Source organism: Colletes latitarsis, chromosome 4, assembly GCF_051014445.1.
Source record: "Colletes latitarsis isolate SP2378_abdomen chromosome 4, iyColLati1, whole genome shotgun sequence".
In the NCBI taxonomy this organism is placed as follows: Eukaryota; Metazoa; Arthropoda; class Insecta; order Hymenoptera; family Colletidae; genus Colletes; species Colletes latitarsis.
Window position 1 is genome coordinate 38,252,908 of NC_135137.1, and position 17,401 is coordinate 38,270,308.

The 17,401-nt window shown below is 44.1% G+C and overlaps 1 protein-coding gene across 4 annotated transcripts in view; it reads left to right on the plus strand.

The window, feature by feature from the left end:
- Nucleotides 1–17,401, plus strand: part of LOC143340960 (uncharacterized) — a 49,629-nt gene that overhangs the window by 9,838 nt on the left and 22,390 nt on the right. For 3 of the 4 annotated variants that reach the window (XM_076763422.1, XM_076763423.1, XM_076763424.1), the window contains exon 1: nucleotides 13,277–13,410. The exons of the other annotated variant lie outside the window; for it this stretch is intronic. In XM_076763422.1, the coding sequence (XP_076619537.1) occupies nucleotides 13,292–13,410 (119 nt within the window). In that variant the 5' untranslated portion in view covers nucleotides 13,277–13,291. Of the gene's footprint in view, nucleotides 1–13,276; nucleotides 13,411–17,401 lie in introns of those variants that run through there. 4 annotated transcript variants of the gene reach the window in all.

Sequence of the window (17,401 nt, forward strand, 5' to 3'; positions counted from 1 at the left end):
TCGCGGGCCCGAAGTCGAACAGCGTTTTCAGCCATTCAGCGGTCGTCTCCCGCGGAAATCGTCCCTTTCTAGAGCGACTCTTTGGAACAAAGCGGTTAGAAACCCGCGACGTAGACGAAAATTCAACCCTTTGAAGACGAACGTGTATCTAAATGTACCGTCGTGTGGTTCGAACGACTTTACAAGCTGTTCTCTCGAAAACTCTCAGAAATAATCGTTTTTATTTATCGAGCCAATGCAAAGGGTTGCGAGCCTGTTCAGAAGCGAGTTGCACAGCGAACACGCGACGCGAAAGAGCACGGGAATGGCGGGAAGATAAAATTTTACGAGCGCGAGCATCAATCGCTCGGAGGATTATCGACGTCACGAAGGATATTCGCTTCTTGTGTTATCGGAGAGATTGGCGTTTATTAATATTCGATGCAAATTTATTTCTTCATCCTTTAACGCGGCTAATATATTCCACGTAGCTTTTTGTCTTCCACGGGTAGTTACTGCTACGCTTCTCGTTCTTACTAAATCACGATGGGACGAGTCGTCCTTTTACTCGTACCACGCGTGCTTATTATTTTCAAATACAAAGAAGAAACTTTCGTTACTAATATATACTCTTTACAAGCAAAAATATTACTTTCTTGCAACCCGTAACCATCTTTTTAGTAGTTCTCACAACAGCCCATGGCCACCCACTACTCCATCTCTCGCTACGCTCGTTCCACACGCTCCTTTTTCTCCTCATCCTCGCCCACCTTGCGATGTTCCGTACTGTGCATATTTAATCGCGTTGTTTCTTCTGCAATCGCTCTTAACACGTCGGCGATCGATCACGAAGATCGCCATTTTTCGACATGCCGCCAGCCTTTTATTTCTTCTTCGCTCGCAACAAGAGGAAATCTTAATCTTTGCATATACTGGGTGTCCAACGATGGTACACGCGACAACATAATAACTCTGTACGGAAAGATTAATCGAAAATATGTAATGCAATTTTCTCGTACGAATCCCTGTTCTCGGGATATTGCTGTAGACGAACTTGTTCTACTATTGTCAATATTCGACTATTAAGAAAAACAGCTCAAAGAAAACTACTAAAATAAACTCTTCAGAAACTGAACGATCCGCTTCTTGCATACTCTCAATTACTGAATACAGTACTGCCTCGCTTCTTGCGTAAATTTGCGTTAGGGATATTTGCAACGAAATTACTCTACAATTGTTTATGTTTCCTCGGCTCCAGCGACCATCAACTCCCAGCAGCCGATAGCCGTGTAATTAAAAACCTATTTGAGCAATTCGTTTCAGTTCAACCGTGTTCAAGAAAAAGTCTCAACATTTCGTCGGAAATCTCTCTATGTGAAATCTAGCGATCCCGAATTTGCAGCCAGAGAGGCGATACCGTAGAATTACTATTTACGTAAACTCTACGAATTAAAAAACTTAATATTTCTATTAAGTAAAAATCGAAACGACCATGCATAAAGCAGGAATTTAAATAGCCTATCGTCGACGTGCATTTATCCTCCTTTTATTACCCATCTTCCTCGTACTTGCGATTCTCTCGACTTAAAAGTAAAAATCGCAAACTTTGACGCCTGGTATTTTCCAAACGAGCTCGAAACCCTCGAAACGATGACTTAAAGCTTTCCTGATTTCGCGTGGACCGGAGCATACATAAATCTCGTTGAGATCCCTGGGCTCGGACGATCGATACGACGCGGAATGACCCTCCGTGTACTATGGTTGCATACTGCGTGTCGCAAACGCGATAAATCTATCATCGATGCAATTATCCGTGACAACGGAAACGCCTGTCGCGAAGGACGAAGCGTCGTGGCGTCGGTCCCGCGAACTATCCGGACGCTTCCGCGCTGAGCGGTCTTTGATGCGGATTAACATTCATCGATTCAAGTACCCCGGTGTTTCGAGGCGTACGACGACAAAGGGAGGAGCACGGGATTATGCGCCGAGCACAGTCATTACGCCGAGAGCGTGTATGCGATACACGGCAATAACAGTGCATTAACCATAGCGTCATGCATTGTGGGAGATGATAATGAGAGGAGGCTCGTACGCGCCGTGGAGGCAGAGCTTCCTTCCACGGACGACGGTACGAATTCGAGACGACCTTAATTTCGCCTTTGGCGAGAGCCAAAGTCGGACGGTTCTCTCGCGTTGAATTTTCGAGGCCCGGGCCCCTCGAGCGCACGTACGAGGATTGCATCGACGATTTTCGGGGGCGTTTTCTCCTCTTTGTCTTCTATGTTCCGAGACGACGAACGCGCTGAATAGAGATTTCGCAGAGACAGATATCCTCGGGAGCATTCTATTCGTAGAAATGGGAAAGGATATAAATGATGGACGCGATTTCCCGTGTCTACACGCGACGAATATCTGGAGAACCCGGTTTCCGTCGTTTTCGTGGAAAAACTCGAACAGACATCGACGCGAAAGATGAGACGGCTTTCTTAATAACTCTCTTCCCCGTAACGATTCTCGGTATTAATACTTGATATTACAAGCTTCAAATTGCTGGGTGTTTAACGACGTTTATACCGACATCCGCAATTTCTTTTTAAAGGAACGTGTTTCCGACGACCAGTCTTCGTCGTCGATATTCGTCGATGGCCGCCTGTAATACTTCCGTAATGCGCGGTTGCACGAACTTCGGAATAAGTGCGCTGGCACGATGCGATCGGTTGCAACCGAGTCTCGTTATTGGCCACAATGTGCATTTGCATATCTCGTTAACCGAATGCGAATTACGCGTCACGTTTGAGTATCGACTACGGACACTTTGCAGAGAAAACTATGGAAAAATGCTAAATATACTGCAACGACGTTTGCACACTACGACTCTCGTATTAAATCTAAGTATTGTTTACGATTATCGAGGCAACCGATGCGCAAACTATCCCCATTAGTATGCTCAACTTCACTTGTACCTTAGCGAACGTCCCCTATACTTGTCGACAGCGTGCAATCAGCGAGACTGCTATATAATTACTGAATTTGAACCTAAATAATTAATGTCTCGACCACAGAAATCTTCCACCACTACGTAACAGAAGAAATACATTATATAAAAGTATTACGACTTCTGTTACGCGATTCCCTATTTCCAAAACACATAATGCACGGTTTCTCTACGGAACTCGTGCATCATTATAACACGCAAATGATGCGTACTAGTGTCGTTAACCCTTTGGCATATACGAGTCTGACTCGTCATAAGTTCTTTGCGCCAAGTTTCACAATAACGAGGCTACGCTCGTCGAGAGATCCAATACGTTAAAATCAACACGTTTCCATATACGCGTACGATATTTTTCGAGGTGAATTTTACAAGCTCGCTGTAAAATTCAGTAGTTCGCACGGGTCCAAGTTGACCCAGGACGAACGTTCACCGTTCGTGACGTGAGAACGTTTCGCGGTTCTTAAAAATCGACGATGGAATTGCGGCGCGCGGAGAACGCCGGTTAGATTAGCCCGATGCAATTTAATGCAACAACGTCGCAGCCTCGGTGCATACGTATCGGTGGCACTAAACAAACGAACGAAGGCCTGTTGCAGTTCGTAAGTCATTATTAACCCGCGTATAATTATACAGCCCCGCCGAAGCGGGCTTCCAGCCAGGGCTAGGAAAAGAAGCCACTATACCGCGGAAAGGTATTTAAATTGGCTTAGTATAGAGATACGTCGTCCTTTAAGAACTCGCCGCGCGATTATCTCGGCCGCTCTTGATGCGCTTGTACAAAGATGCGCGAGCTCGTACCGGTATGCGCGGTCCGAGACATCGTGTTATTCGATCGAGCATTCCCTTCGACATTCGGAGCTGAATATTCAGGAATGTTATATCCGGAGACGGGCAAAATCCTCCGGAACATAACAGACGATCGACGACAATTTATTCCAGCCGAATATATTTTTCTTACGACGACAACTCCTATCCGTTAAACGGTGCTTTTTTTTTAACGCCTATTCCCACCGTCTCGCCGAATATTTCCGCGAACCGAACAACGTTTAATCCTGATTTACGAAAAAGGTTAGCCAATTTACGTGAAAAAAGTTCGAGCCACCTGCTACCATCTGGCGAAAGGTTTATCGAATAAAAAATCATTATTAAAAATCTGTGCAGAACCTGTAAGATTGAAATTGTCCAGGATCGCATCTCGCGCTTTTTTTGCGCGAATCTGTAATAACATAACGAGTCACGGTTAAACATCAGCCATCAGTTTTACGAGATCATTACAAGGGTTAGAATCACGACAACGGTTTTCAACTGGTTTTATAACCGTGTTTCTTCGGCAAACGCACGCGCGTCCGAAGAAAAGAGCCACGTAAGTTTTACGCAGGTAATTACGATACGACTCTCGCTTTTGCTTCGCGGATGACAATAATGGTTCGCGTATATTTCAAAGAAGCAATGAAAGTCCGAGTGAAAGTTATAGTTTACTGTCACGAATTACGAAGACCTGGCCGAACGCGCAATTTCTCTTTCGTATTTGCACTGTTAAAACGTTCGTTCGATCGGCGCGGAAAAACAATTCCAATTTTACAACGACGATTATCGAAAGTGAGATGCATTTCGCGGGAACACGCAACGATGACTACGCGAAGTTATACGCGGTGTCGGGTCGCCGAGTACTGTCGATTTCTATCCAAGGTGGATTTGCTGGATCTCGGATTTTGTGCAGATTCCTACCGAACGAGTTTATCCGGGCTTATCGTAAGCAAACACTATTCCAAGGACAGCTTTCTCGTTTGCGCCGCTCGGTAGAATCGCACACACGATTTATGACGCGATCCTTCCCCTTATAAATTGCAAACGACAGGCTTATACGATTGTTATGGTATTCCAATTGGACGCAATAAATTTTCGATGCTACGACGACGCTCGGTCTAGTCTGACCGTGAGATAAAAATAAATTATAACTCGCGTGCATGATAATGTTTACTTAGCTGTCGGAGGTAAATTGATACTCGATAACGCAGCCTTGAATACTATTTAAAACTGAAACGACAAGGTAAATACAAATGTTCTTACGAATTCAAATAAGAATTCTCTCGACATTTGTTCAAACTGTAATGTGAAAAATATCGAATAATTTAACGGTACACTTTCCATAGCGTTTCTAATAAGAACAGCATTATTTACCAGGCCGGTCACCAGTGACCACCAAACCGATTGCTAACGCGAGGAACATCTGTTCTCAGTTTTCACAGCAGGATTCTCGAGCCAGGACAATTCTGGGATTCTAGTTACGAGTTAGCTTCCAGAGTATACTTTTCTGTCACGAAATTTTTCCGGCAATCGTGTCGGTTGCGCAACGAGACCATTGTCTCCATTTTGAATAACGAGCCTAGATCGTAATGGAGGCGCGTAGCGCGTGAAACGAGTATCGAACGAGATAAATCGCTGTCCGCCCGCCAACGATACATGGGTACGTAAATACGTTGCGTACTTCACGCGCGTCGTTTATATCGCGCATTCGGAGCGCTTCTCAATATCAAGAATTCCGAGAGTAAACTCTCAAGGCTCTCACCGAGGTCGATCACCCCATTTGTTTACAATTACCTACTCAAGGCTGAACCACTTACTCCGGGAGAAGTGGCACGGCAAAAACAACGAGAACGCCACGTTTTCGTTTAACCTATGCGTTTGAGATTGTTCTCGGCGTGTAAGAACAAGTAACGATAAAGGGAAATCTTTTTCTGGGAAACGCGACCACGAGACCGTCCAATAAAGCATTCATAAATATTGATTCATTGCCCCGGGTAATTTGTAACCGCGAGCGTAACTTTCAACCGACGGTTGACCATTTAAGTAAGCAATAAATATCGCGAATATTTAAGACGGTTGCAAAATATGTGCCGTGCCAACGTCGACTCGCGTGAAAACTTTGCTCGCGGCTTTCCCACCGCAACGTATGCTCTTTTCCTGGCACAATTTATCGCTTAAATTATAAGTATCCCGGTACTTTTGTCATTTTCGACTCACCCTATCGATGTTACGTACTTTCACGAAGACACCATCGGACGATTATTTCGTAAACTCCTGTTGCGCAACGTGGGACGGTCCGTACGCGTTAACGAGACGATTCTTCTCGCTTCTGCGTCTCTTCGCATCTCTTTCTAGGCACACTGCACTTTGGTGAAACGTACAACTTGCTCCTCGCGTGTCGATGATACGCGAGCATGCATAACCTGTACGCATAAATCGAAACGAAATACCCGGTAACACGATCAAAGAAACGTGAACGCGCGTCGAAGGAAATTCCGAAGACCGCGTCGTCGTCCTTGTACGCGTTTCAATGTCGATCGAGACGTGGAAACCCGAGAGACACGCTCGCGATCGCTATCGTACGCGTTCCAACACGCTCAAAAGTTGACACGTAACTGAATGCCGGAAAACCATCGACAAATCCACGAACGACAAATCAAAGGTCGTAAACCGATGTCTTAATAAAGGTTAGGTGTGAGAAAATTTGCCTGGCGCGCATGCGCGATACAATGAACCTTCGGGCGCGTACGCCTACGGCTTCCGAACAATTATATCGCTGGCTTTGTTTTCAAAAGAGAAAACGCGACTTAAGAATGACGGAAGAGAATCGAAATTTCGTTCATTACAAAATGAGGTATTCGTGCAACCCTGGAATTATAACTATACGATATCGTTATAAAATATTCTATGGTCGTGAAACCCCTTAAATAATCTATGACTAACTCTAGAAAGATCAAGAACCCCCTTCCCATGATGCTTTGCGCGATAGTGGCGCGATTATTCTACGGTTTAAGTATAATAAACTTTATTTATAGGGAAATTTGCAAGCCAAATCGGTACGTCGTGTACGCAACGCGAACGAATAATAGTAAAAGCCTATAAAAGCAGCTTCAGGAACATAATAAAATATTTCACGACGAGAAGCGAAAACGCTTCCTACTCGATCCACTTTCTTGCGGTAGTAGAGGCGGAATGCAGATGCATCACGCAATCGGAAACGCTTACCGAGAAGAAAAATACCGTCCTTCGTGACTGGATTGCACCTGATGCAGGAACGGGGCGTTAAATAGCGCGCAAAACGTTGAAAATGCCGCGGCAACGGCAATCGGTGGAGTTCGGCATTCGGAAACTCAGGTGCGTGAGAAAACTCACGCTGCCTTGACGAGCAAAGCGAGAGAGTATCGGGCTGAGTCGCGGCTGGATGAGAAAAGAAGAAGAAGAAGAAGAAGGTTGCATAATTAGGGATTGCGATGCCGGTTACGTCGCGGCTAACCTCTCGTGGAAGTGAAGCAAAATACACGCGCCCCTTCTCTGCTATCGTCCTTTCTACACGCGTCTTTCTCCCCCGCGTGCACACGTCTCTATCAGAGATTCCCAAGCGAATGCCACAAGATTTTTTCGTTTCGCGCCCGTCCACAATATAGTCGTCAATTCCTCGATCTCTATCAGCGTCGTTTTCTTTTGCAATCTGATTCGGTATTATCCGGCACCCTCGCGCAAAAAAATTCCCTCGACAGGCAACAGCAATTTTCGCACGTTGCACTTGGAGAGAAGAAATCTGTCGAATGGTTGAATGGTTCGATGGTGGAGACCAGTGGTTCTTAACCCGTGGATCCGCGAATCAAAAGGGGTAGATAGATGTTTAGGGGTTCACGAACTTGCACGTAAACGTTTTAAATATTTATCTGTGGAATTCTTTGACATTACGATAGTTGTTGGACTAAAATAAATCATTCGATTTAATGTCCTGGACTCAACACTATGTGTTGTACAAAGAAATTACAAGCTTCCTTGACTGAACTGCTCCAAGAAATCTCTAACAATGTTCGCAGTCTTTTCCTGACCATCATAAATTATCCAGGTTTTCTAGAGAGATCTGTGCAAGTTTCCATTCATTTCCAACACCGATTAAAGAACATTTAACTAATATTTAAGGACGGTATTCTGAGAAATATTGCATAGCAAAAATAGGTTAAGAACCGCTGGCGTAGACCAGTGATCTCTGCAAGTAATAATCGAGAAATCTGAACGATCACTTCTTCCTACGCTCTTTAGAAATGGGGGTTTCTTGGTACTTTTACTTCTCAGCGCGTATCGTGACATGTTAATCGTGCGACTGGCATTCTAGGATCATTTACGATTCAGAAATGAGACGCAATAGTATCAAGGACCCACTTCTGACATGTACACAGGGAGAATGGCCGATTTGATTGCACGGACGCATCGTACAACCGGAAGCGTTTACCAAGGAGAAAAATAGCATTTTTCCTAACTGCAGAAATTGCACCCGAGTGCTAAATAGCTTGCAAATGGCTAGGAATTTCGAGCAAAACTTCAACACTGAATTACATGCCATCAACTCTTTCAGCCTACGAGTCTCTTCTTTCCTTCCTCCCTTTCGTTGTACCGAATTTTCTGGTTCCTTATCGTGTGCAGCATCTCGCTATTACAATCTCTTACACGAACGTATCCACTCGCTGCTCGCTGCCTTTTACTTTAAGCATGTGGCTAAAAGCTTCATCCTGAATCATCCCCTTTTATTTTAACGTATCTTTAATTACATACATCTGATCGTGAATCTTCAACGCGTCTGTGCTTCTATAGGTTAGGCTTAATAGCAGCCTCTCCTCTTTTATACTACTCTCTATACATGTACAATAAAACCTCTGCAATCGACGCACAGTCTACATTTTATTTCTTGGGTCAGGAGACTCAACATTATCGCCACGAGCAATTACGTGAGTAATTTACACAATAAACAGTTTCCTCGTATCGATGAATTATTGTGTCTCGTTTTCACAGATATTTAATTTCATTTTCCACGTATGTCTGGTCCAAATTTATGACGTAATAATGGGTCCATTTTTGAAAGCCACCGATGGAAAGCAATAGAATCTTGATCGATGCCATTGGCGTATAGTTTACGAGCATGTGGGGGCACACATACTGGGAACTACACTTCGACGATCGTTTATCCGCAGGTTGAAGCAAGGTGCGCGCACTTGTGTCATGGGAAAGGTCACGTAAAAATGTTCGCTCGCTCGTTACGTTAGCGCGGCAGCATTAGCAGAATAGAATTGTTACTCGGGTACGGATGAGGCTGGTTGGCAGTTATCTCATCGGTGGGCCAATCTTCCGACGATAACGTCCCGATTGGAGTTGCCCAATCGTGAAAGATGGTTCGTAAAATCGAGTAGAAAGCTAACAGGGCTGGGTCCGTCACGAGGATTCTCGCGTTCTCTTTGTTTACGGCAGAGCGGATTGAAAAATTGGAGCGATCTTATTGCGGACGAGTTATAGGCATTCGGTAATTAAAGCAAGGGAAAAGGAGGTCGACAGTCACACGGTTCGGTGAATTTGCCGAAGTGGAGTGCAATGTTTCCGTGGCAATCAACGTCGGTAAAGGTCGGCTCGCACCTTTTCTACGGTAACTGTTTATGATCCACGAGTGTAAACAGTCGTGTTCTCTTTTACGCGAGAAAGCCGCCCCGGTAATCGCGATCTTTAAGTGTCAATGGCGTCGCACCATTAGCATCTTAAGCGAACCGCTAACGGTCTCGTTTTTACGAGCAGTACGGAAAATCGCGTACGAAAAATAGATCGATCCGAACGATCATCGCCATTTGAACGTATAACCGCGAAGCACGAACTATCAAGGCGATGTTATGTCACGGAATGGGGTCGATGATCTTGAGAACGGACCAGAAACACAACGTTTGAATCGAATTCTCGCGATTGCATCGCGCGTTATGCACCGCGATTATAACGAACGGCCATCGCTGAGAGTAACGCGCCGCGTTACGTAACCGCTGCCAGGGTACGTGCATATCTGCCCGAAGGGTTACGTGTGTACATTCTAGCCCGAAGAACTTGGAATTAACGAATTGACGCCTGGAACTTTCCTTTCCTTATAAGACGGACCGGAGAAAACCGAGCTGCCCGTACTTAAATTAAGTTCCGTCTGCCGTAGACGTAAAAGGAGACTCTGGTTCTCGTCGATCTTATAACATCGTCCAGGATTACCAGCGATTCGATCTGTTGGCAAATATCTTTCATCAACCGCGTTCGCGACGTTGCTTTAATTAAGCGTAACGACCGGTCGTGTTAGAAAAATAGCAAATAAAAATGGAAAGTGGAATTGAAATTTAACGACCAAACGCGATTTAATTGGCGATTTAACTCTCGATTAAATGGAACCCCCATTCATCTATATATTCGTTCTAGTTTGCGAGTCTTTGCTTAGTTTGAACAGACCAAGAATGTTCCACCTACGAAATTCGAGGATCCATATTAGAGCATTAAAAAATGATTCCGCGTCCTGACACAGATTCCACGCGTAACTGTAGTTCCAAACAATTAATTTTTGCGCGCATCTCCGGCTGCGGCAAATGCGCCGTGCGCATCGAACCAGCACGTATAATATGTCGAACAAAAATAAAAGATCCCTGGTTGCCGTGGTGTTCGATGCAGACTCTGGCTCGAGGATAACAACGATTATCGCGAGATGCTCCTTTGGTGGTCGTTAAAATTGGACGGAACGTTCTTCGTCGGGATTCAACTTTCACCCTGCAAGAACTCGTCGTCTGGTGAAAATGATAATAGGAACCATTGTTTGATAGCCAGACGAGAGAGCACGAATAGCGATAGAAAGCGTAATGGCGGAGTTTGCGGTTTTGTGGAAAACCTTGCGGACGAATCCCACAATCCAAACTATAGTGCCTGACCCGTTGGTGACATTCCAGATGGATCTGCAAGGATGGCTCGGTCGAAACTTTCATCCTGAATCGTCTCTCTTTACATTAACAGAATATTTTTGTTCCCCTGGTTTCTATTACTCTTCAATTTTCCATATTGTGGTTTCCATTTATCTTGACGAACGATCGAAACATAAAAAAATTTAGATTCTTTTGTAAATAATAAATAGAGCGTCTCTTTTGCGAAGCTGGTAAATCGATCGCGTTAGAAGGAATCGTATCTTCTAGGATGTCGTTAGAGACTGGAACGCAAACCAGGAAATTTTGTTGTAAAAGCAATCTTCTGCAGTTATGTTCGTAGAGAGAGTAGTAATCCAGGGTCTTGGCGTTCTTCCAGTGTACTTATTTTTAACGTTTCGATCCTCTTCAAGCGAGAAGAAAAAGACGTACAATGTTCTGACGATGATTAATAATTTCCAATTTATCATAGCAACGCGAGCCTCGCCTTTTGCGTCATTCCAGTAGACGTATCTTTTTTATGTCGTAACAAGGACATTACTATTATCTTCGTATCTGTAAACGATTCGCTGGAAGTCCCTGATCGTCGGTGAAGATCCTCGATCGCCGGTTTCGCGATCGTTTTGTCCGTGATTGTCCGCAATTTGCCAATCGGCCACGAGATGCGACGTTTCCAATGCTGAACGTCGATTTAGAAAGCGCCTTAGACACGGATCGACTTGGAGCAAAACGATTGCAATTAGTAGCGCGACGGTGCAGCAGACCAAGTCAAGATATCCCGATTGCGCGTTAAAATTGGACGAAAGCGATCGAGCGATTTTTTCGCGTTTAATTTATCGAACTCGTCGGAGAACAGCGTCCATAGAGGGGAGGGTGCAACTTCTGGCGGACGGTTTTCTAAATTACACGTCATTAACGTGGAAAGTTGTTCGTTTCAGCTGCATCGGTGGTCTCGAACCGCCATATGCATTGCGAAAGCGTGCGTGGACCATGTTTAAACGAAAGTGGTTGCATTAGACGATTAGTAACGTTTGCGACCGAAAGTGTATCTCGCGGAGTTGGCCTAATCGGTAAAGAGATATTCTAGCCCGAACATGGTAGGTTTCGTAGAGATTGGTATAAACTGCGAACTTTGAGGGTTTGTATTTTTTAAACGATTACGAAAACAGAGGAACTATGACTGAAGCTAACTTTGATCTTCTATGGACCAGTACATATTTCGATATTGCAAAAATTCACGGTCCCCAAGCACGAAAGGTTTTCGATTCAACGTGAAACGGTCCGTGAAGTTAAACGTCGTAGACCGATTTTCCAAGGGAACGTTTGGGTAGATGATTTTAATCGATGGCTCGTAATAATCGACGAAGGATAGTTCGTTTCACGGTTCAGCTATACTCCAATTAGGTGAACGTTACAAGGCCGATAACCAGCAGCTAAACATCCAAGTTTGCTGGCCGCTAATGGGTGTCACTGACCCGCTGACACACATCGTCCTCCCCGAACTGCACGCACGTTTCTTGCCCGCTTGCGTGCTTCCTCGCGGATACTTTTATAGTAGACCACCATATGTCAACGATCGTGCGTCTGTCGATCCGTATCCCCGATAGCCGATGGCTGGGAAGGGGGGAAAGAGAAGAATTTCTAGCCCGGAGGATCCAGTTGAAGGATTTATTGGTTTTCTGGTCCCATCGATCACGCGCGGCCGTGGCCGATCTTATCTGTATTCGATACGTATGATTCCTCCTGACGTAATAAAATATAAATACGGGGGCGTACGATTCCGCACCCGAAGATTCATCACTTTTGACGATATCTGCTGCACTTGATCGGTAGTCGAAACAGAACGAGAAGATCTATCGTGATATCTATCTCGCGAGCAAAATTTTCTGTAGTTTAACGGAATTGAACCGTTACCGTTGCAGAGTATGCAGTTGCCATTATACTGGCTGGACGATGGCTGCTGCCCACGAGTAGCAATATATTCGTATTTTCTTTAGACTTTCCACAACGAGATTAGTGTAATGTTGGTTCTTCAACGTTTCGGCCTTGTTACATATTTAGGTCCGCATCAGGAAGTTGGATAATTAATGTAGCTTATATAAACTACATGTTCATGGTCTGGAATAACTGAGAATTACGGAAAATGAACGTTGTGTCAATTTGTGAAAATTCGTAGCATTAGATGTAAACGACGTTACATGCGATTTAGTCATTACCGTGGTCATCCTTGGCACAGTAGGTCAACGCAGCTGATATCCGACAAAAATGATTCGAGCAACTGACCTCTTTTATCGAAAGTGTAATTATTATATTTGTTTAAATATCGTGGAACTGTAATTTCACATTATTTCTGACAATTGTAAAACAATCGTACATCCGAGACACGATAGTAAAATGCAAATCGTGGCTCGGAGGCCAAAGTGATTGCGAGTTTGACATGGCTGACATAAACTAATGGTTAACAGCATTACTATTATGACAACGCAATTTACGACCGCACGGCGGCTTTTAACAGCTCATTATGAAGCCAATTATAAAACGCCCACCCTAGGAATAGTCTTGTTTTCCAGAGACAAGCATGTCAAACTCGTGTTTGTTCTCGGGCCAGATGTACAAATATTTTACAACGCTCGACGATACCGTAACAGGCCATATTTCAGCACGGAAGAAAGTTTATAATGGAGAAAAAAAATGTGGGTAACTTAAACGCTTCGCTATATTATATAACATTCCTTCGATAATTTGTAATTGTAATTTCTCGCTAGTGCAAGCAAATCTTGATAAAAGAAACGCGATGCTCTACTACGAAATAACCGTAACTCATTTCTCTATTATTTTTTTTTCGAACGATTTATCTTAGGTGCAAGAATTTTCCACCTTTTTTCCATAATTAAAAAAAAAACGGTAAATTAGGAAAACGAGCGCGAATTGCTCGAAGAAACGAGTGGGTCTCGCGTACCATCGTTTTGACACCGCTCTCGAGACTCTTGTCCTTAATTACTCGGCACGAATCGCGTAATAAAAAATTAAGTCAGAGATACGATCAGCCGCAACGCGTCACTTTCCATCGCGTGAAAGTGAACACATCCGTTTCGCAAGTCGAAAAGACGCGAATGGTCAGTGACACGGTGAAACGATTACGTCGCGATTCTTTCTCCCCGTGGAAACGAATCGACCGTGTCGGGAGGGGAAAAGACGCAGAAACGAGCAAAAAACCAGAGATTTTCGCCGCGCCTCGTTTCGACGTGAAACGAAGGGAAATCGATTCGATCTTCTGCATTTTAATCGAAACCGCGAAACGCCCGTTTCTTTCGTCGAGACGCCGCGATAAAGAACGAACAATTTTGCAAACCCGTCGAATCGTTGCGTCACCCTTGAGTTTCGTGTTAATTACCACGACTTCATTCCTGATTGTGCTTTACGACGCGTATAAAATATACGGACATACGCGACACGCGGACGTTATTCGAATCCTTGTTTGCTTTTCCACGATGAAATATGTCGATTACGGAATGCGGAACGGGATCGCGAAAATATGGTGTTGGACGATAACGAATGCTCGGGAATTTTTTCCACCTCGAGATTCGAACGATTTCAAATTAAAAAAAATTTTGTTTGATTCTTAGGAATCGGGGAAAAATAGAAACGTTTCCTTCGAATCGATTAAACTGCTCGAGCTCAGAATTAATTGCGTGCACCATCGTTCAAACTTTTTGCCTTCGAATGTGACGTAAAATTGTTGCGATCCAATAAATTTTTCCCTAGGAAGATTCATTGGAATTCTGCCTCTGCGTTGATTGTTGATCAAAGGACGCCGTAATTACGGTATGTCTTCCTACACACGCAAGGACTAATTCAGTTCATGAGCGATAAATTTTAGTGCTTGCGTCGCGAGACGTTAAGTGAGGCCATATTAGGAGCACAAGCTGTATTAGGTACCCTTAATGTATGTACAGTGGCGGCCATTTACCTATCGTATTTTAATTTCTGAACGGTGCATACTTGGAAAGCTTGCGAAAATATCTAAACTATATTACCGTAGAATTTGAAACTTCTGTTACGAAGTTGCACTAATTAAAAAATTGCAAACCGGCTCTCTTTTATTTACGATAAACAACGATATAAAAAATAAGGATTTATGGAACCGTGGACTCTCCAGTCGAATTCTTTTCATGATTCCTAGCATTCTTATTCTGAAAACTATGCTATGCCAATACTTTCGCGCAGCGCAGTTCTCCTAACAAGCTCCACTAGCGTCTACGAAAGCTACTCGAGCTGCGCACGCTTTTCACGTAACGAGCACAAATTGGTTAAGAACGAAGCTCGATATTAACGAGGGAATATTTGCCCTGCGCCCGGAATACATTTGCATTTTACGAAGTTTCGAGGAGGCAGAAGAGGTACCACGAACCGAGGCTCGCAAAATTATCGGCCCCGGACCCGGCGAGCGTTCCCGTTAGACGCGACGGTGGAAATTATTTACCATTCTATCGGCATTGCGCGGCATTAAAGTCCATAATTGGACGCCTAGGGACGAACCAAAGCCTTCGAAAGATGATCACCGTTGCCGTTCACCGCAAACACGGCGACCAGCGTTGTCGCGGTTCGTCCATCCGGCGTCTTTCGACGCTGCTTGATGTTTTTTTCTCTCCGTTTTCTTTTTGTCCCCTGAACGACGAAAAGAAACCGGTAACGAGGCCCGTAAATCGCGAACGTTCCAAAAGAATCGCGGAAACAAAACGACCAGGTGCATTCTTCTTTCGCTCGCCGGAGAGAGTTTCGATCGATACGCCAGGCGTCGTTTATCACGATCGGACGCTGGTCGCGTTTCGAATGCTCGATCGTTGCCGTCACGTACTCTCTTTTTACTCTTGTTGCCTTGCGCGGAAAATGAACGTTAATAACGTCGAACTGATCGTGGTCGATTTTAATATTCGTAAAACAAACATGGCGGACCTCTTTGCGGCCATCTGCTAACGATTAACAATATATTTCATACTTCGTGTTGGAATCGAATGGGTCAACGTTCGCGTTGAAACTATAATCACATGATTCATCATACTATCACGTAACGCTGATGACCGTGATTACGAGCGCTAAGTAAATAGCGTAATTTATAAACACGCTTTATTCGGTTCGTGATGGATCTACATCCTGAGTGCTCTTACTTTCCAGACCTCGGAAAGGTCTATTAATTGTGCTAGGTTGAATTAGTTTCAAACATAATTAATTTTACTAAGGAATAGAAAGTTCTGACCGAATGCAACGAAGTACTAATACTTATAACCGGTAGTGTATATCGTTTAAAAATGATCTATATGCGTTTTTGACCCCCGAATTGCATTTTATTTCAAGTCCCGGAAAAACATAACGCGCCATTATTCGTAGAACATGGCGTTCGCGTTCGTTAAAGTCATTCGCCGGAACAATGATCCAGTGAACTTTAAAACGCTCGCGATCGTACTTTTCCGCGCCTCGTTTCTCTCCCAGGTTGGCCGGGTACATCCAATAAACGAGAATATCGGAAATATCTCAAGGCCAGCACCGGCTGTTCAATATCGAGTTAATGGCAAATAAAAGGATGCAGGGGAAACTTGATTACAGTAATTCCATTCTTTGATCAGCGATATCCGGTTTATCGGCATTGCCGACTGGCCGAGGCGCTATATAATTTTTCACTCACCACTCGGACGAATAGTAAAAAAAACACGAATAAAGAAATTGCCCGCGATGATACCGTACGGCGCGCGAATCGCCCAACTTTTAGTGTTCATTTAACACTGACGCAAATGACGAACCGTTTAAACGCGAGGCTCCGATTTAAATTGGAAAACGCACCTAGGAACGATAAGAAATGTTATGCGATTTATACATTTATGTACAGACCCTGCAGTAGATCAAATTTGGTATAGTTGCATCTCGGTAGGAATAAAGTTTAAATAGTTTGAAGGTGTAAGATTATACCACGGAACAGATAGAATCGCTAGAAATTAGCAAAACACGACACTTGACACGGTGCGTTTTCTAGTTCAAAGGTTGATTTCACGACAGTCTGGCTTCCATTTCACCTAATGACTGAAGGCTATCGAAGGTCATCCTCTCTCTATTAAATACTTAAGTATATACAATCACAAAAAAGCATCTAAAGAGAGATTTAATTCGTACTTAGCGAATATTATTTTTCACCCGTTGACCTTAACGTCGGAACTTGTTCTGAAAAATACGATGTTTAACAAATTAAATCTAGCATATGAGGAATTCAGGAAAAATGCGACCGGTACGTGGATCAACGACCTCGTGCGAGAGGATTGATCGATCAAATGGCGCGGATTCTCGAGATCGAATGGAACGAGATCGGTCGCGCGTGAAGGGAAGAAACGCGAAACACGCCCGATTCCATAGCGTTGCCCTTTTCTCTCCCTCTTCCCGCCATAGTAACTCGTTCTAGCCATGCATCACGAGTCTCCGGCATAGTTAAGGCGGCAATTCGGCCGTGACGAAAACGAATTTTACTTTAGAAATGGTAACGCGACGCGTGATCCACGATAACAGGTTCTTCGTACGACGTCGAAACGATCGCAATTTCGTCCTGAATATGCTCCGCGATATCAATTACGACGTTCGCCGATGATACACGGATATCGTTGACCGGCAATTAGCGACCACAATCGAGCAACTTTGGAATTAT